The sequence below is a fragment of the Mytilus edulis genome, chromosome 1 (genome assembly GCF_963676685.1).
Source record: "Mytilus edulis chromosome 1, xbMytEdul2.2, whole genome shotgun sequence".
Lineage (NCBI taxonomy): Eukaryota > Metazoa > Mollusca > Bivalvia > Mytilida > Mytilidae > Mytilus > Mytilus edulis.
Window position 1 is genome coordinate 80,786,152 of NC_092344.1, and position 21,068 is coordinate 80,807,219.

Sequence of the window (21,068 nt, forward strand, 5' to 3'; positions counted from 1 at the left end):
CACATGTTTAATCATATATATATAATCTTTATATAACAGTACATGTACATGTATAATAAATATTCTTAATCATAATTTCCAATTAACGTTCGTACATACAACTTGGTACTTCAAGCTACTACTCTCATATATCTGACCAATACATAAAGTTTCTCACAAGATTCAGCTATAAACATGTTCTTAATTTATGTAAGGCATTGATTAATGGTCTTAGATTATTTGGATAAACTATTGCAGTTCAACTGTGCAAGTAATGTATCATATAAAGTGTCACATTAAACAAGATGAAAGATCATTAAACTGATTAAGAATTGACCATCAAATCTTAGATGGAATTGATTACGCCACAATTGTTAAATCACAGATACACAAATAGACAGCTTATAAATTGTACGAAATTTTTAACAATCTTGGTTCTGGATAAGATCTTTGGAGTACAGGTTTTCATTTTCAGGAATATTTACATGCAGCCAAGGCATGTGCCTTGGGGGAACTCCAGTCCAAGGAAGGGGGTCCAGAAAAGGTGTTTCTGTATATTAAAGCTCTCATGCAAGCCTTTTGAACACATGATTGCTTTATATAGATTGAAACTTCAGAATATTTGGCACAATAGTCCATAAGATCTACAAATAGAGCAACTTGAACAAAATTGTGAAAGGACTAATAGGTGTAACACCACTAATTCCCCCAGGCCAGAAAGTACATACGAAAGTAGTACATATTTAACACAAAATAGTTCCTAAACATGAGTGTAACTTTCAAAATATGTAGAATGTTTAGGTAATGTCGGTTGTATATTGGTATCATGATGTCGTCGTCTGTCTTCATCGTTGTCAGCGTCGTTTGAAGATGGATTATTTCCGGATAATAACTTTAGTATAAGTAAATAGAAAAAAATAAAATTTTAACACAATGTTTATAACCACTATACGAAGGTTGGGATTGATTTGGGGGTTTTGGTCCCAACAGTTTAGGAATTAGGGGCCAAAAAGGGCGTCAGCACAAATAAGCATTTTTCTTGGTTTTCTCACAATAACTTAAGTATAAGTAAACAGAAATCTATAAAATTTTAACACAAGGTTTATGACCACAAAAGGAAGGTTGGAATTGATTTTGGAAGTTTTGGTCCCAACAGTTGAGAAGTTAGGGGCCAAAAGGGGCCAAAATTAAATTTTGTTTAATTTTCATCAAAAATTGAATTATTGGGGTTCTTTGATGTACTGAATCTAACCGTGTATTTAGATTCTCAATTTTTTGTCGTGTTTTTAAATTGGTCTACATAAAAGTCATAAGAAACCTCAAATTAAAAAAAATATAATGCATGTTTTTTTATAACTCAATGGATAGTTTTCATTATAAAACTTATTTACATATACTTTTTTCTGAAGAAAATTCTTTAATTTATTCATATTTAGAAGAAGTTTACGCTATTTTAATTGCTTCCTTCCAGGAAGCAATTTCCCCCGACATATTTTCCGTATGCAAAATGACCTCAGTGTGACCCATCATTCAGAGCTGTATAAGCTTGAATGTTGTGTCCTTTCTTGCCCCAACTGTTCAGGGTTCAACATATGTGGTCATATAAAGCTGCGCCCTGCTGAGCATCTGGTTGACTTTTAATTTTGAATATTAAAACAAATGCACCAAATTTTATAAAGAGGGTACATTTTTGCCTGTTTGTCAGATCTGAAGTACCTGATTTGGTACATATGTGGTTCCAGGAACCTGTTTTTTCTTATATGCCATTAAAGTTATGCTGATTTTTTCAGTACAAGACACTATAGACTGTTGTCTTGACATGCATTGTCATATTAATTAAACTTAATTAAAACCAAAGAGCTGTGCCTGTTTGAAATTGAGGAATTGAACATAGAAAGCAATGGGGCCATGAATTAGTGGTGTACTTCCATTAGTGGAGTCATTCCCCTGACTGTTAGTTTTCCTCAATTTTGGCATATTTATTACTTTTAAATGCTTTAGTAGATAAAGTCAAACTTTAAAATGTTACTGTAAAAGAAGATCTACAGGCTGAAATTGTCAAAGTTCTGCTTCTTTTAAGTATAGGAGTTATTGCCCCTGATTATATAACCATTCTCCAATTTATGTATTTTTGTAGAAACTATAATAAGTTGAATGTATACTTGCTGCAGCAGCATGACCTCACATTTTAAAACCTTTTAACAATTTTATTCATTAACATATGTGATGTGTCTGAAAATATTCAAGAATCTGATAGTTTCTTTTTTTTTTAATTCATAGTGTTTCTTTTTTTATCAGAAGAAGAACATTGTATGAAGAGCAAAAATTTCTGAAAAAAAGTATTAGATTTTCAAAAGTTCAAAGGAATAAAAATCTTCTGGCACTCCACACATTTTACTGAAGGGAAATTAGTGAAGTATCTAGAAAATGTCCTTGCTTATTTAATGTTAACCTCATCATAATTCATAGAAATTCATCTCATTAACTTAAATAGATAAAGGAAGTTACTTACTAAATTAGAAACTTCTTCTCTTTGAGGTACATTAAGGGCAATATATGTAAGAAAAAAATGTGTATTCATATATATGTATCCTTCGTTCTATAGATCTAATGATTCTTAACCCATGTTTATTACTAAATAGGAGTGTATAAAAATAGACATTCAAAACTTTCTGAACAATAGTCTAATATTCCTATACTTGATATTTTCCCATTTACCAATTAATGAATTTCAGAAATTTTGTAAGCTAAATGAGCCCTGGATATTCACCCAAAATAGAATAATTGTACAATACTATTTATATTTATATCTTTTTAAATGTCTGAATGACTTTACAAGAAAATATGAATATCGTACTGTACATGACACAATTTGATTATTTCATCAAGGAAATTTTCAAGATTTCAGCAAAATATGTCTAGTGGCTGTGAGAGAGATAGCAACAGAACTATTGATGGCAATATTTGACAATGTTAAAACTTCACATGTTTCAACATTTTTGGGATAATTTTGATAAATTAGTGCAGATCTATCAATGATACAGTCTCTGTAATTTATTTACTTTTCCAAGACTCTTGATAATTTATTGCTTGGCATACTGTATGCATATCACCTCTCTGTTGTTAATGAATGTATGTTGCCCTCTTGGTGTCTTTTGATTGTCTTTATGGTGTGTTGCTGTCTTTATAAGGTATACCCTAGATCTCTTTTGATTCATACAAACATTATTGATGTTACACTGCCACATATTTGCCTTTCCTGTTTGTCTGTTAATCCAAATGCATATAAAGAAATCCTTGATTAATGTAAAATCATGTTTGGTCAGAAATTAGGTCACATGAATAACTATAATTAAGGTCAGTAATTACATTATAGGAAGTGGACTATATTTAATTTAGTTACATTTATTTGAAAAAAAATCATGTTTAAGAATATTCCAGCATGACTGTAAAAATATTGTTTCCTGCCTTTATCTGTACATGCATATGAGGGTGTGGATGGTTATTTACAGATTAGAGAATTAAAATAGCAAAACAGTGCTAAAGAGGTCTACAAAAAGGATAGGTACAAAAAAGACAAAAACAAAAAGTAGTAAAATATAGAATAATGGAGTGCTCAAATATAAATTATAGAGAAAAATGGTGTGAAAAATAAAAAAAATAACTATATCAAGGATTACCCATCAAGGCCCTCATATATATATAAATGTTAATGTGCAGTGATGTGTTTTAAAAACTTCCCTGTTTGGACCTTCACAATATTCTACATCCTTATTACATTCATGTTACTTACACATGTATATCATTGACAATTTAAGTTCATCTCAATTAAAAATAGGATAAATTTGAAATAAACACTTGATAAGGTGTCTGAGCATAAATTTACTTGGATACAATTTTCTTTTAAGAAAGGTTTAAAAAATGTAGAAATGCAGTTAGGAATATTTCATGTTATTTTCAGATTTATTCCTCTTGAAGGGGATTTATCTATAAACTGCATATTCCCTCTTTTATAGAACCGAGAAACCAGTAAGAGGTTTTACAACTTATATGTTCTATCATCTTAACCCTTCATACAAAGTTATCTAATTCAGGGACTTTATTGAAGATTGATGCCAGTTTCTGTCTGTACCTTTTATGAGTTCAAATTGACAATATCATTACAATAAATTTTGACTAAAATTTGAACTTTCTTTCAAATTATGCATGTTAGCCCACTTTTAACTATATATTAAAATGTCAATGGATGCCTGAAGGATACATAAAATAGATGTAGTGCTTAATTTTGTACCATGTCACCTATCAATATCGTTTATATGCGTTTTATATTTCTATATGAAGTTTTGAAGAGGTTTGAATACATGTATATGATGGGATACATGTATAAATCCCCATTGAAGGATGTATAAGTGTTGTGCCTCTTTATCACTTCTTTCACACTCCTATCAACATCTACTTCCTGGTCTATAGTAGAGATTACATCTACAAACAGTATTTTGTCGGGATATTATTTGTCTTTCAATTTTACATATTTTTTTTTACAAATTTGTGGTAAGTTTTTTAATATTGTCTTATTTGATTACTTTCAATCTTTGTTCTACGAAATATTTTTTTACACTGTATTATATTTATCTAGGTTAGGCTTTCAAGTACAAAATATCTCTGATATGTGATATGTCACATTTTTGTTCATTGATATCGGAGCATATCGATCAGAGATTTAAAGTTTTTTGACTGTCCTTGTGTTAAAATTTCCACGAAATAATACCAAACATTGGGATAAGGTTAACTATAATACAGTTTTTAACAATATATGAGGGTGAGGATGGGGTTTTCAGTCCAGAAAATAATGGGCTAAATCTATTTAAAAAATGGACCAAAAATTTGGGAATAGGTTAAGAAATAGTTTAAAAAGATCCGGATTAGAGAATGATGGGATGCTAAAATATAAAGAATAAAAAATAATGGGCACAAAGTAGAGAGATTTTAGAATAACCTTAAAAAATTAAAGAATTTAGAGATGAAGACCCTCCAAATCTAGATCCTCTTATATGTATTAAAAAAAAGTATATATAGAGTAGATGTAACCCAGAAGTATAAAAAAACGAAAGTAAAAAATAATGAGTATAAAAAAGATGTGGTATGATTGTCAATGAGACAACTCTCTTCAAGAGACCATTCGACACAGAAAAAAACAACTATAGGTCACTGTATGGCCTTCAACAATGAGCAAAGTCAATACTGCAAAGTTAGCTATGAAAGGCCCTGAAATGACAATTTTAATGTTAAACAATTCAAATGAGAAAACTAATAGCCTAATTTTATATGTACAAAAAATGAATGAAAAACAAATATGAAACATATAAACAAACTACAACCACTGATTTACAGGCCCCTGACTTGGGACAGGCACATACATACAGAATGTTAAGTTTTGATATAAAAGTGTCCTTTATCCAATTCTTTATTTCCTATTTAAAGTAAATAATATTAATAAAGCTAAAATTTTGCCCTGATTTAATACTGAAATTATTATTTTTGATTTATTTGGAGGCCTGAAGACTTATTATGTTGAGTTTCCTTATTAAGAATTCACAATATACATGCACCTACATACAATAAATTGTATCTGACAACAAAGCAGATACTGTCATGGAGACATTTTTTGTACAATAAGCCACGTTTTAGTACAAAATGTAATTAAAGATATTTTAGTAGGGTTCTGAAAGGCAAAGGAAGTTTCTCAGCTACAATCTCATCAAAGCAATAGCCCTCAAAAATGAAAATAACACTTTATATAAATTTCATGCTTTCAAATGACTTTTCTGGATTTACTCAGGAACACTCAAAGCCAGATATTAGAAAACCAAGGATTTATAAGAACCAAATCAGTTGAAGGGCTATATGACCAAAAATTACTTAATTTAAAAACCAAATCCATCTATAGCCAACTTTGCCTGAGGGAGTTTACCTAAGATGTAGCTAAGAGACTTCCTGAAGTTGAAAGACAATGGACCATCATTTCATTTTTCTAGTTAGAACATTATGTTGGCTGATAACATCATGTTGTTCTTACTGTATTTAATCAAAAAACAACTATTATCACTTAATCAGACGAGACTGGCTTCAGATGGAAAATTATCATTTATAAAATCAAAGCAAAATTTAATGAAATATAGATAAAATATGGGTTTCATATATAACAAAGGAGTGAAAAGTGGACATAGACTCAAGTTATTGAATTCCAATTATGTTGTGAAAATCCATGAATGGTACCAGAAGGAATTAATAAACCCTCATTGAATCTCGGGACTGAAAGGCAGTGCTCTAACTAATTGAGCCAAAGAAGATCTTCCCTAACTCAACTAGTTAGACTACCTATATATCTTCAAGTATACAACAATTGTATATTAAATAAGCGTTTTTCCAGTTTTAAGTATTGTATTGATATCAAGTAATATCCCATTCTTATGAGTTGTTATGTACTCTTTTAAACTTTTTTTTTTCTCATGCTTATATGATATGCGTAAATGTATAAAAAAAAAACTTGGAAATATCTTATTTATTTAGCAAGCTATACTTCAAATATAAGTTTGCTTAGGGTATTAAGAATATTGTGTCAGGAACCCAGTCTACTGTAAATATCAAATGTTTTCTAGCTTTATGTATCCTTCAAAATGTAATCATGTTAGAGAAAAGAATATGTTCAGGTAAAACATGTCTGTGATTTAAATATTATGGAAGAAAAGGGGGAAATGTGACCTTTGGATAGTTTCAATGATTCATATAACATTCTGCTCATGACTAGACTGATCAGTCTGATACAAGAAATGTTTGTTAATGTGGGAAATAGCTTACAGATCCTTACAACCATTAGAGATTTTTTTTGAATTTTTATTATTAAGCAGTAAAGGGGGGGGGTCTGAATTTTTGTACTCTTTAGATAAGTAAAAGTTAACTTGGAAGATTTCCTGTATAGAATTGTACACCTTCTGAATAAGAGAAAACTGGCCATACAAAAGAGGTAACAGTTAAATTGGTGTTCTGCACTGGTTTAACCTACATTCAAAAGCATAAAAAAGTGCAGAAAGAAAAGATGGTCGTATTGAGGGCTCACAAAACCCTTTTATTGAAGAGTTTTCCAATAAAGAAATTGTATGTTGTGTTAGAAAAAGTTATTCTTATTTGTTTTAGAAATGAACATTTACGAAAGTATACCTCTTTATTTGTCTATTGTGCCTTTGATTCATGTTGCTGAAGGCCAGACAGGTACACATGTATGTCAGTGTAATGGCTGTAATAACATGTCTCATAAAGGTATAAATACTTCAATAACCTCAATCACTTTCTTAAATATGTCTCTTTACTTGGTCATTAAGGTGATTTTTAAAGAAAACATGTTACTAACAGTAAGACCAACTGAAATTATTTTAGTTTTATATAGTTTTCCTGCTAAAAACAATATGGATTGCTGTTAATTCTGAAATTATTGTGTGGTTTTTATGAATGTGAATAATGGGACTGTGTTTATATTGCAATAAGAAGAACTTGCATTCTGATATAAGATACATATCACTATAAGCAGATTTTCATGAAATCACAATAACTAAATTCATATTTTTGTCTTGCTTAAAAAATTGTGATAATAAATGCACAAGATAATTTTTCTCTTAATAATTACTGAGGTAAAGAAGGGATAGAACTAGCCAAAATCTAGTGCCAGTCATTTAATGCTATCAACAGTAATAACTTGCTGATCTCTAAAATGTCTTGGCTGTAACTTTACAAAATCAGTTAAGGTGGTACCTAACACTACAGGGAGATAACTCTGTAAAATCAGCTAAACGTTTTAATAACGTTGTGTTGTTAAAGGGATATTAAGCTTCTCAATGATCAAAATAAGTGTTTGTCATATTGCTATATAACCAGTGTAATTTTTCTGATAAAACGGTTGGTTCAAAAAAAAATTTATTTTTATATTTTTGTCAAGGGGTCAAAGTAAATACTTTGTCAAAATTTTAAGAAAATTAAACGAGCCAAATTAATTTTAGTTAAAGTGTTGGGTACCACCTTAAGCTGCTTTTTAAGCTAAACACAAATAAAAAAATGCATACAAAAATTATATCAGAAACCAAAATTTTGTTTTATACAGACGTACCGGCAATACAAAGATTACTTTATGAAAGAAAAGGAAAATTTTCTTTAGAAAACAATTCTTCATCAGACATTTTATATATATATATATATCTTTATTACATACCAACATATTTTGTACATACATTTTTTATGCCTATTTGGTTAGATTACAAATTAATGCACCTTTATTTTTCATTTTTAGTAGTACATATACTTGTTAACACAGTAACCTCTATATCACCATGTATATACACTTTTAAAGATTCTAATAGGTACATTTATTAACATGTCTATAAACTGTATGTTTTAGATGCCCAAGCTGAAATTTTGTGATTGATTCTAAAAGGTTGTACCAAAGAATTACTTATGTGAACTGATAACAATGGGAGCTTGTTGTTCGAAAACTACAGGGGATAAACCGGTGGAATTTAGTGATTTATCAAATAAAAATGGAACTGACGATACACAGAAAAAGGAGAATAAACGTTATACACAGGACCCAACTATACCAAAGAATATTTCTGCTGCCAACGAACTCTCATCTGGTAAGACCTTGTTTCAACAATTCTTTGATATCAATTCATTGGGCTGTTTTCTGCCCTTTGGTCTGGTTGTTCTCTTTGACACATTCCCTATTTCCATTCTCAATTTTATTATTCAGAGATGTTTACATTATTTACAGACTTTTTTTAAAATAAATTTTTCAAACCTTTTGATATATTTTTTGTTAAACTTGTGGAAAATAATAAATCAAAGTGTTTTTATGAAAAGTGAAATAATGCAGGGTCCTATTTTATTGTTGATCTATAAATTATCTGTCTAATAGTTAATGTAAGTGTGTCTAATAGTTATTAAATGTAAGGTTTGTGAATATTAAGAATGCAATTATTTTCTCCTTAATGTAAATTTAATTATACACTACAGTGATTATATTCATTGGATTTTGTCATGAAAATCTCACCTGTATCACTTCTCCATTAATTAAATGTGAGAGTATGTTTATATACTATTAGGTAATTAGTTGACTCAGTTAATATAACTGCAAGGTCCAAAGGTGTATTAAATTCATGAACATATATGTATATTTATGACCACAAGAGTATTTACTGTTTAACCTTTATAAATTTCTTGATACTTGTAATCCGTAGTTGATTAATATCCTGTATCAGTTAACTTTCCACTTCTTATTTTTAAATAGTCTGCCTACACATGTATATATAGACAACATTTTAATAAGTGGTCATTGTTGAGTACACACGTATTGTATTGATTTGTTGGTTTACATGTAATTTAAATTACACATACCAGGAAGTGGAGAATTTTGTGTTAACTTTAAAAATGGGAAATAAAAGTTCTAAATCAAAACGAAAACCGAAGGAGGATAAAAAGAAAAATAAGTCGTCGGTTCAGAAACCTCGGATTGATGTACCAAATGGATCTACGGCTATTGAAGAAAATTCTATTTCTATAGGTGCAGCCTCAGATGATAAAGGTAGGAATGTTTGACCTAATGTGTGGAGGTTATCGGTGTATTACCTTCCCTGTAATATTTTTTATCTATATATGACATTATTTTAGAGCTTTGGCTGACTTAAAAGTGTTTGTATATATAAACATAACCAGCTTTTGCTTGGTAACAGTATATTTAGTTGTACTCATTCTTATAGTGAGTGGTATTTTCTTTCAGCCCAAAATAGTGCAGTTATATAATCTTTTTACATGTATAGTAGCTTGCTTTTTATTAAAATAACATTTAAAAGTTATTCAGATCTTTCTTCGTTTATTTAAATATCTGAATACTTCTAACCTGAGTTCATATATTTAAGAACTGCTTTAAACAGAATTATTATTTAAATGCTTTTGTATTATTGTTATAAGCAGGTGACATTAACATTCAGAGATATAGGAAGAAATAAAATTAACCTCTAACTAATGTTTATACATATGTATTTTATGGTACGCCTTTATTAGTAGTAGTATATATCAAACCCCTAGTAAAAGGTAAAATCCTCCTGACTCATTATCCATGTGATATTTCTGTATCTTTTTCTTATTGATGTAAAAAAGGGGTGTTCATAGGTTAATACTGTTGTTTTTTGTTGTTTTTTTTTAAATAAAAGCATATTGTATATTGTTACAGAAGTGCTGTCTGTTTTCAACAAAAGACCAAAGTCAATACAGTATTAGTCATACTCTGTTTGCCCTGAGTTTAGAAAAGTGATGAAAAAAACAGTATCTTCCATACTCCAGCTTCCATAATTTCCCTATTTGGCCCCCAATATTAAGTGCATTCTTTCAATATACAAAGTGTTTCAAGTTGATGAATAGACCTGAAAGATATTGAAATATAATTGTTTTTGATGAGCTTTTCTTATAAAGTGTTGTCATTTACACTCCAAATAGGCCAAACATAGAAATGTTGGTGAAAATTTACAAAATCTACTTAATTTAAACCATATTCTGGCCTGGGATACATGGAGCACAGGGTTTGACAACCTTGATATTTAAGTCAGATATGTAATTTGATGTAACAAACATAATGTCAAAATATCTTTTTTGTTGACATCTCTGCTAAATTCTTCTTGTCGAGAATTCACCCATTTTCATCAAATTTCCAGTAAAATGAAAAGTTGTGCTTTTTGTGAAGTCATGAAAAGAAAGTTGATTCATGAATTGTGATATTTGTTTATAAATATATTTTGAATTTCTGCAAGAAATAGGGGGCCTTTTCAATCTTACTCCTTTTTCAGTAGTTGCCATCATCACCAAATTCTAAACTCTAAACTTTTGTTTAGGTGTCTGATATAAATATGCCTTGGTTACAGGGCTCAACCCTCTACCTTAAAATTACTCTTGATGTAACTGGAAATAATGAAAAGTAAATAAATTTAAATATGATAAAAAAAATCAGAAAAATCTCTAAATTCTATATAGAAGTACAGTGTAGGTGTTCACCATAACTTAACAAAAGAGAAAGTTAATTATCCTCTCAGAGGACACTCTAAGTGTGATTGGCTACACTTTCAGGGCATATTTTTGCATTGAGAATTACACTTTTTTTGCACTTTTTACATAGTTATAAAGGCACATTTATGGATAGGGATTTAATTAATATATACTATTGTTTCATACTTAGTTAAGAAACAAAGATATGTATTTATGATACTAATTTAATTCCTTTTTGTAGACTCTAAACTAAGAAAATAGAATCTTGATAGTGCAACTGCCTCTCAAATACAAAAATGTACAACAAAAAAGGGGCATGGTACCAAAATATTCTACTACCTTCTGTTGTTGTCTGTTCTGTGGTCGGGTTGTTGTCTCTTTGACACATTCCCCCTTTCCATTCTCAATTTTACAATAAAGGGCAGGGTTTAACCACACCCTCCCAAAACCTCCAGAACTTATATCAAGCAGCATTTAAAAAAATCATATATATAAATGAATACGTCGTTGTTATTCAGTAATGTCCTTTTGTGTACAAAGACATGTACCAATAGATGACTTGTTACACTAACCCTTTCCTACGATTGATGTAATAACTACTCAGGAAAAGTGTAATGAAATGTTATATTTAAGGGAAGTTCATTTTTATTTTATTATTGACTTTCCCTAATCTATAGAAAAATAATGCTTTTTTGGGGCGATGTTTTCCTGTCATTTGTGTTATGTAAATAAAAAGTTTGCTGATTTTATGATTCGAATGTGATGCAAATAAAAGGATATATAGGGTGTAATAGGTTCCTGTTTTTACAAATATAAATATGAATAAATATATCCATGTATTTACAATTTTGTTAAAATTTTGACCTCTTGATGATTATTGCATATTTAGGTTATTTACTGTGCCTTGACTGTTACTTCAACCTAATGTTTCCCTCCACCTATTGCAATTTATTCAAAATTCTTACAAATTGTATTTTGTTCTATGAATCCAAACTGTTCAACTGTATGTCAGATATTTTAACAAATTGCTGTAGAAAACCCTGTTACCTCTTGAAAGTGCAAGGTGAGAAAGCAAACTTAGCTTTCATACAATTTATCTTTCAAAAAGTCTTCTATATTCATAGGAATCAGACATCATTTGAATTAAAACATATTATATTCAGTTCTGATAATATATATGTGAAATTACAATACATTGTTTGTAAGTTTCCATGGGAGATAATCTGAAATCATTCATCTTTTGAAATATTATCTCCCTTTAAAACTTCTAGAGAATGTATTTTTAAATAAAAGCTTCAAGTATATTTGAACGTATATTTTAGAGATTAATTCCAAAGAGACTTTGTAGCATTCACAGAAAAATACCATTTTATTAAAGATACCTCAAAAACTTGGACTTTGATTTTTATAGCAATTTAAAAATTACTATTTTTCACTTTAAGCATGACAATTACCAAAAAATTTGCATAGAAATATTTAGACTAATTTTTAGCTCACCTGGCCCGAAGGGCCAAGTGAGCTTTTCCCATCACTTTGCGTCCGTCATCCATCATCAGTCGTCTGTCGTCTGTCTTCCGTCGTCATTAACTTTTACAAAAATCTTCTCCTCTGAAACTACTGAGCCAAATCCAATTTAAACTTGGCCACAATCATCTTTGGGGTATCTAGTTTAAAAAATGTGTCCAGTGACCTGGCCATCCAACCAAGATGGCCAACATTGCTGAAAATAGAACAAAGGGGTAAAATGCAGTTTTTGGCTTATAACTCAAAAACCAAAGCATTTAGAGCAAATCTGATAGGGGGTAAAATTGTTTATCAGGTGAAGATCTATCTGCCGCCATATTTTCAGATGAATCGGACAACCCGTTGTTGGGTTGCTGCCCCTGAATTGGTAATTTTAAGGAAATTTTACTGTTTTTGGTTATTATCTTGAATATTATTATAGATAGAGATAAACTGTAAACAGCAATAATGTTCAGCAAAGTAAGATTTACAAATAAGTCAACATGACCGAAATGGTCAATTGACCCCCTAAGGATTAATTGTCCTTTATAGTCAATATTTAACAATTTTCCACTGAAACTACTGGGCCAAGTTCATTATAGATAGAGATAAATGTAAGCAGCAAGATTTTTCAGTAAAGTAAGATGTACAAACACATCATCATCACCAAAACACAATTTTGTCATGAATCCATCTGCTTCCTTTGTTTAATATTCACATAGACCAAGGTGAGCGACACAGGCTCTTTAGAGCCTCTAGTTCATAATATCAAGAAGTGCAATTACAGTTTTATAGGATTGTAAATATGCTTTACAGCAGTTTGTTAAAATTTGTAACCAGTTGAACAGTTTGGTTTGATATAACTAATTGCAATATGGTCAGGATTTAGCTTATACTGCAATAGATGCCATTTATTTTAGAGCAACACTAACAGTCAAGTCACAGTACTATAACATAGAAAAAAACAATGAACCACTAACCTCTGATCCGCAATGTTTTCTAACTTTTATGTTTTGAGAGCTTCAGATGCAAAAGATTTTAACCCCTTTTTTGTTAAGTATGACTGTGTAGATGACTAAGATTTTTTACTTTTTTTTACATAAATTTAAAAACATGGTAAATCAGTTCTTAATTAGTCTTTGTTGTCAGATTTATTCTGTTGTGAAGCTGAAAAATTCTTTTATTGGGCGACACACTCATATTTGAGGTTTAAGGGTCTTGACTAGGGGATGGTAATTCTGTTTATAGAATATATTTGGTGAATTATGCATACTTTTTATTCTAATTCTAATTTGACTTTGTAGCAAAGCAGTGTTCTAATTAGCACAAAATATATTTGACACATGTGCACAAACTTACTGTTTACATCCATGTTATTTTCATTTATATCCTAATAAAATATATTCATTTTAACTGCTTACATAAAATTTATTATATATTGCTACTCATTTACTAAACATTTATTTACCCTGCAATTAGTTGTTGCAATTAGAAAGCTTGACGTAAGGATACTATTATACCGCTGCTGGGGCGGTGACAGGAGCATTCAGTAACTACTTAAAAGCTTCAAATTTAGATAGTGGAAGACCTGGATGCTTCATACTTTGTATATAGATGCCTTATCGCACTGTGGGTAATTGTCACGTTTTAACACTGTCACGTGGTGACCCCTATGAGACCATAGGGGGTTCATGACGTCACATCTACTGCTAATGGTGACGTCAACTGTAAAAGGTGTTGTGTTTCATTGTTTATTTTTCTACAAAACGCAGGAGAAAAACTCCTGCATGCGATAAAATTCTTTATACGATTCGCTCTTGACAACCTATGGATCCATATAGGGTGAATAAAATCGATAGGAGATTCAGCCTTTGGCCTCACCCTCTATGGATTTTACTAACCCTCTATGGATCCGTAGGGGGTCAGTAGCAAACCATATAATTTATATTAGGTTATAAGTTTTGGTCTATCATGTGTCTATTGTCCTTGACCTCATATTCATGGTTTAGTGACTACTTGAAAAAAAGTTAAGATTTTTTGTAATGTTAATTTTTTTCTTATAATGAGTAATAGGATAACTATATTTAGTATGTGCATACCTTGCAAGGTCCTCATGCTTGTCGAGCAGTTTTCATCTGACCTAGACCTCATTTCATGGATCAGTGAATAGGATTACATCCATATGTCAGATGCTATATACACTTGGTCTACTATATCTGATGTATTGTATGATTGTCCAACTGGCAGGTTTCATCTGACCTTGACCTAATTTTCGATGGTCAGTAAAGCAAGTGACTTTGGGCGATTCAGGGTTGAGCATGACTTTGGGCAATTCAGGGTGTGCATTTAAACTTGTCAAATATGAAAATGCAATGTATGTACTTAATGGGGAAACGGGAACAGCCAAAACACTTGTAAGGTATTTTTGTACGCTTCGACCTATAAAATACCATTTTTATCCTTTAAGAACTGAAATAATTCTTTCTTGTCATGCTCTATGCTAATTTTAACATGGGTAGGCTTTATATTTGACAATATTTTACACCTCACTAGCACTGAGTGTAAAATATTGACAAATATTATGCCTACTTGGTTTAATGTTAAAATTAGTATAGAGCATGACATGAAGGAATTATTCTTAAATGGTTTGCCAACACAATAGAAATTGAAATTTCTAGAGAATCTCATTAAGCATAAATTTAAGAATGAAATTTACAATGATTTCATACAGCTACAAATGTATATACTTTATTTAAATGTTTATATATTTGTCCTATTTAAGATATGCATTCTTTTCATTGTATTTTTTAATAGTTTATTTCTAGAAAGGAAAAAATGCAGCATATTTTTTTGTTTCAAATATTTATTTTAAAGCAGAATAAAGGAATAATAGTTCGCCAAAGGCAGTCAGTTTGGTTCAATTTTGTCAAAATAAGCTAAAAAGCATTACTGATGTTGAGGCTGATGTATTTTTGGCTTGGAAGTCAGTAATTCAACTCTATGTAACCTTTATTGACCCATAGAGAATATGGGTTGCACATGTGTTCTGATAGCATGTGGTCAAGCATGTTCATTCATTAAATAAGAGAAGAATTTCAACATTGAAAAGTAAAACAAGAGAGACACCAAATTAACTCTAGTCCATACATTGTTAGTTGTTTCATTTGGACACCCAACTCTTGTAATTTGAATATTCGCTTATATATGTTATAAATCAAATGCAAGAAATTGGGTCCAATAGTTCAACATAAATTTGACAGCTAATACACCATTAAACATACCAATTATATCATGACTTTGTCAGCCTATTTTGTTAACTGTTTAGATGTATTCTGTATGAGACATTGCAGCTCTCAATGTAAGAGTTGCACAATTTTCAAATTGGCATTACCGGTAATAGAATTTCAGAACAATGTTTTATAATTTCAGCAGCAAACAAAGGTACACTAAGAGCTTTATATGATTATGACGCAAGGGCAGAAGATGACTTGTCATTCAAGAAAGGGGATCTGCTGTTCCTGCTAGATGAAAAGTAAGATATTTGTTTGTAGAATAAGGTTTTGTTTTCCCTCTGACGACTGTATTTTCTTTTACTGTCATATAAATTGGAGGAATAGCTAACTATAAAACCAGGTTTGATATAATTTTATTAAAAGAAAAGAAAGATGTTTTCCAGTAGTTCCATTGGTTGATATAGTCTTGCTGGTTGGCCAACTAAAGGTTCTTTGTATGTCTTTTGACTTCTTGTTGGTTGGCCAACTAAAGGTTCTTTGTATGTCTTTTGACTTCTTGTTGGTTGGCCAACTAAAGGTTCTTTGTATGTCTTTTGACTTCTTGTTGGTTGGCCAACTAAAGGTTCTTTGTATGTCTTTTGACTTCTTGTTGGTTGGCCAACTAAAGGTTCTTTGTATGTCTTTTGACTTCTTGTTGGTTGTTCAACTAAAGGTTCTTTGTATGTCTTTTGACTTCTTGTTGGTTGGCCAACTAAAGGTTCTTTGTATGTCTTTTGACTTCTTGCTGGTTGGCCAACTAAAGGTTCTTTGTATGTCTTTTGACTTCTTGTTGGTTGATCAACTAAAGGTTCTTTGTATGTCTTTTGACTTCTTGCTGGTTGGCCAACTAAAGGTTCTTTGTATGTCTTTTGACTTCTTGCTGGTTTGCCAACTAAAGGGTTCTTTGTATGTCTTTTGGCCTCTTTCTGTGTGATCAACTCAGTGTGTGTGTTCCTCAGTTATTTCTTGTATCGACTCAGTGTGTGTGTTCCTCAGTTATTTCTTGTATCAACTCAGTGTGTGTGTTCCTCAGTTATTTCTTGTATCAACTCAGTGTGTGTGTTCCTCAGTTATTTCTTGTATCAACTCAGTGTGTGTGTTCCTCAGTTATTTCTTGTATCAACTCAGTGTGTGTGTTCCTCAGTTATTTCAAGATAGTCTAATGAAGCTCTAAGTTATAAATTGTGAAATTTTCATAGCCAATGTATTGACAGAAGAGCATAGTAAGACTACATATTTAGTCTTAAAATCAGTCTTGGATTTTTTCAGTACATGCATGGCAATAGTGTGAGGGCTATAAAAAAATGTTGGCGAGATCTAATAATGAATGTTTCACACAGTTTGTTTTTAATTTGTTGCCATTCTATATCATTGAAAAATACTTGAATCAAATATACCGAAGTCAGCATATGTCTGACTCTGATAAGCATTCCTTTAAAAATATTTTTAATCATTTGAGATAGTGATATAAGCAGTAAGGAAGTTAAATATAGTTTATCTTGTCATAGATTCTGTTAGTGATTGTCCCTGCTGGAATGAAAGTCCAGAAACTAGACCAATTCATTAAATCATAATCTGAAGCATTATGGGTAACATTTCAAAAGTGTACACCAAACATAATTGATTGGTCAGCAGTGTCTGAAACAATGGAAATCTACTAATGCCATGTGACCTTTTTCATTTTGGGGACTGAGAAATGAAATAACCCTTAGTCCTTTAGATTCTTAAACATGGAATTGGACCAGAATTTTAATGAAATTCTATAGACACAGCACAGAAATTTGACAGTTTATTTTTTTTTTTAGAGTTTTGGCAAAAACAATAGTGTTGAAAAAATTTTAATAATTGAAAAATACAAACTGTATAGAGTCAAAATTTGACTTCAGTAAAATTAATACATGTACCATTATAAAGGTTCCAAAGATTTTAAAACAAGTAGTAATTTATATTGGTTCAGAACCTCTGAAACATTGTTTTCCTGTTTTGTTAGAGCCAATTCATTGAGCAAGAATCTGTTGGTTGATTTAATGTAGATTTAAAAAATAATCAAGCAATTTTTCTAAGAAATAGGAATTTGGTTTTATCTATTCATTCAGTACTGGTACATGTATGATTAGACCGACACTGAATTATATCCTTCCCTCTGTATAGATAATAATAATCAATGCATCATTTACCAGAGAATATTTTTGTAGTGAAAGGGATGCATAGACATAACCTACAAACAGACCAGATGACTTTTGTGGTTGAAAAAATTATATTTATATATGCAATATTTTCATGTTTTCACATGTTTTAAATGCATTTCACAATCATTTGGAATGGAGCATAATTAAAGATTTGTTTTACCAATGATGCAAATTTTGTATAAAATAAAGGAAGCAAATAACTTATAATCTATGGTAAACTGTGAAATCATTTACATGATCTAATGATTTTAAATAAGTTTAGTTTCAATAACGAACAGGAACTAAAAACATTAGTTTCGTTCATAAAAACTTCCTTGTTGAGATATTCTGTACATTTAAATTATAGTCTACGTTGAATTATATATCGTTGACCCAGAATGCCTTTAATACTTATATAATCATATTTCTTTATCATAGTTTGAATAAATAATCAATATTAAAGGACTTAGGAATCAAGACATGATCGAAGATGTTTAACTTTCAAGTCATATTTTGTGTAAAGACTATACATTTGTACTATTGTTCAATTCTGACGAAGGACAAAAGATGTGACAAATATCATTGAATAAAAGCCAGTTCTAATTTTAAATACACTTTGAAAAGATATTTTTTTTGGTGCAGCAGATCAATTGGGGGACATTTAATTTAACATTTGCCATCTAGGCATCCAATGCATGACAAGATTGAAAGATTAAGATCTCATTTTCCCATGTGGCAAATATATATTACTTTGACACTTTGTTGACTTATCTTGCCAATGAATATTTTTGCCACTTTTTGATGATTACCGGTATTGTTTAAATTTGCCTCTTTTAATTGTTCACAAGTTATAGGAGAACTTTTCTTCTTTTGCTGATAAGATTTTGGCAACTCTACTACAATTGCTCCAGAAAGTGATAACCATGTTTTGTGTAATGTAAAATATTTGGACACACTCTAGGCATGAATCCCAGGGATGATATTATTATTAGAGCAGCACACTATAATATCCCTTAAACCAAATTACCGTACTGTATTGTTAGACTAAGATATTTGTTATAAAATCTATATAATACATTGTGGTCCTTATAAAATCTATATAATACAGTGTGGTCCTTAAAGTATTTAACACATATTCAACTAATACAGAATGCACATTTCTTGGAATGGGAAAAGGAGTGGGAACATTAAAAAAAAAGATCAAACACTTTTTTGCGTTAATCAATAAAGGTATTATAAGATAATGATTTACTTTTTAGACTAGGTCCTCAGTTGACTACAATGGCCATAGGCTAGGCCTCAGGCCAGTACAAGAGGCATTGAACAAAACTGGACAGAAGTCATCATGTAATAATACTATGATATTAGGGGACCCACTTTTTTTCAATGAATCTGGAACAGATTACATAGGAATGCAATAAACTTGTCAGATTGACATCTTATCATATGTACCGGTATATGTATTTTGCACCTTTTCTTGTTTTGGGAGATGTTTCATGACTATAATTTAGACTGTTATTTCTATGTATGTGGAAGTTTGTCAACATCAAATGTACTACCGTTTTTATTGCTTTGGAAAAAAAATTGGACAAAAATTCTACAAATCACATTTAATGGTACATACATCTTTCATCTTATGTTCATTTTCATCAGACCATTTTTCAAAGTTTTTCTATTGCAAAGCATGAATTTTGTCATATGTACATATGGAAGTATTATCTCTCACAAATTACTTTAAAAATGAAACATAACTTGACAGAAACACTTCTGTACATTGAAATCACCCCTATAAAAAAACAACTGATAAAAGATAGTTTGAGCAGTAACTTTGTGGAATGTTCTTTTACTTTGGTGGTGTGTGGAAAAATGATTTGTAAACCTTTATTGTAAAGCAACTTCTTTGTCTGTCTTTCTGTACATAATTTACGTTACGTTTCCTCAGCTTTTGCATTAGTACAATGTATTAGTTTATGTATTTGGTCTGGAACATTATAATGTTCAGTGGGACTGAGACTGAGTAACCAATTTTCAGATCTGTTTGGCAGTTACTTCCTGCTGAAGGATATTTTCTATTTTTATCATACCAACTTTAAAGTTTCAAACATTTCTTAAATGTCTAAGGTCTGTGGTGATATACTTGCACAACATTGTGAGCAAGTTCTTTTTTGAATTCATGGTTTCACAAAATGCAAATGTCATTGAGTAGTGGTTTTAGCTAACCTTGAAATAAATGATAAAAGAAAGTTCACAGCATCCTGAAAATGATACAATTATTGCCTTATATGTACCCTGGTATACGTATATGTTTTTGTAATGTACTATGCAATGTAATATTTATGAGAATTAAAACACAAAATCCTGTTTCTTTTATTTTAAGATATTTAATCCAGTATAAAGTTATTACTTTAAAATGTAAAAGAATATAAAAGGATTCAATAATTATGATACATGTACTTAAGGTCATTAAATGTTCAGTATATACATTTACTGAAACCAGTCATTTCAAATTATGAAGCTATCAAACTTTCAGAAACTACGGAACAGATTTTCAAAGCTGTAAGTTGAATCATTTGATAAAAATTAAGTCATGTGATATTTTAATTGAAATTACTGTAATAAAATTTGATATTTCTCTAACTCAATCTGTTAATTTATGTCGATTCTGACCAATTTGATAACTTTTTATCAAACAATCTTTAAAGAAAAGACCAAAACATATTTAATTATTTTTAAAATCTTTTGTTTATTTCAGTGATGCAGATTGGTGGTTTGCTCGACATTCAGATCCTCGATACACTAACAATAAAAATGAGGGATATGTCCCGAGGAATTACGTAGCCAAAGAGGATTCACTCTACGCATATGAGTGAGTATATATCTGTTCTAAATGGAGGCTACCAGTAAGCTTACAGAGAAGAATGAAATAAAGGAATTTATCTATTTATTATGTTTCTCAGACCTACACTCTACAAATAAATGGTCAAATAATATGAAGCACACAAATCAAAAATAACGCAGGTTTCTGATTTTCAAAATAGGTCACTTTTCTGTTATTTATGCAAAT

At 30.5% G+C, this 21,068-nt stretch overlaps 1 protein-coding gene across 12 annotated transcripts in view; it reads left to right on the top strand.

The window, feature by feature from the left end:
* LOC139491481 (proto-oncogene tyrosine-protein kinase Src-like) overlaps window positions 1-21,068 on the top strand; it is a 44,593-nt gene that overhangs the window by 10,667 nt on the left and 12,858 nt on the right. For 2 of the 12 annotated variants that reach the window (XM_071279200.1, XM_071279212.1), the window contains 4 exons: window positions 8,426-8,660; window positions 9,587-9,607; window positions 15,994-16,096; window positions 20,757-20,870. In XM_071279200.1, the coding sequence (XP_071135301.1) occupies window positions 8,498-8,660; window positions 9,587-9,607; window positions 15,994-16,096; window positions 20,757-20,870 (401 nt within the window). In that variant the 5' untranslated portion in view covers window positions 8,426-8,497. Of the gene's footprint in view, window positions 1-4,299; window positions 4,531-8,425; window positions 8,661-9,586; window positions 9,608-15,993; window positions 16,097-20,756; window positions 20,871-21,068 lie in introns of those variants that run through there. The other 10 variants (XM_071279223.1, XM_071279238.1, XM_071279244.1 and 7 more) reach the window with 7 other exon arrangements.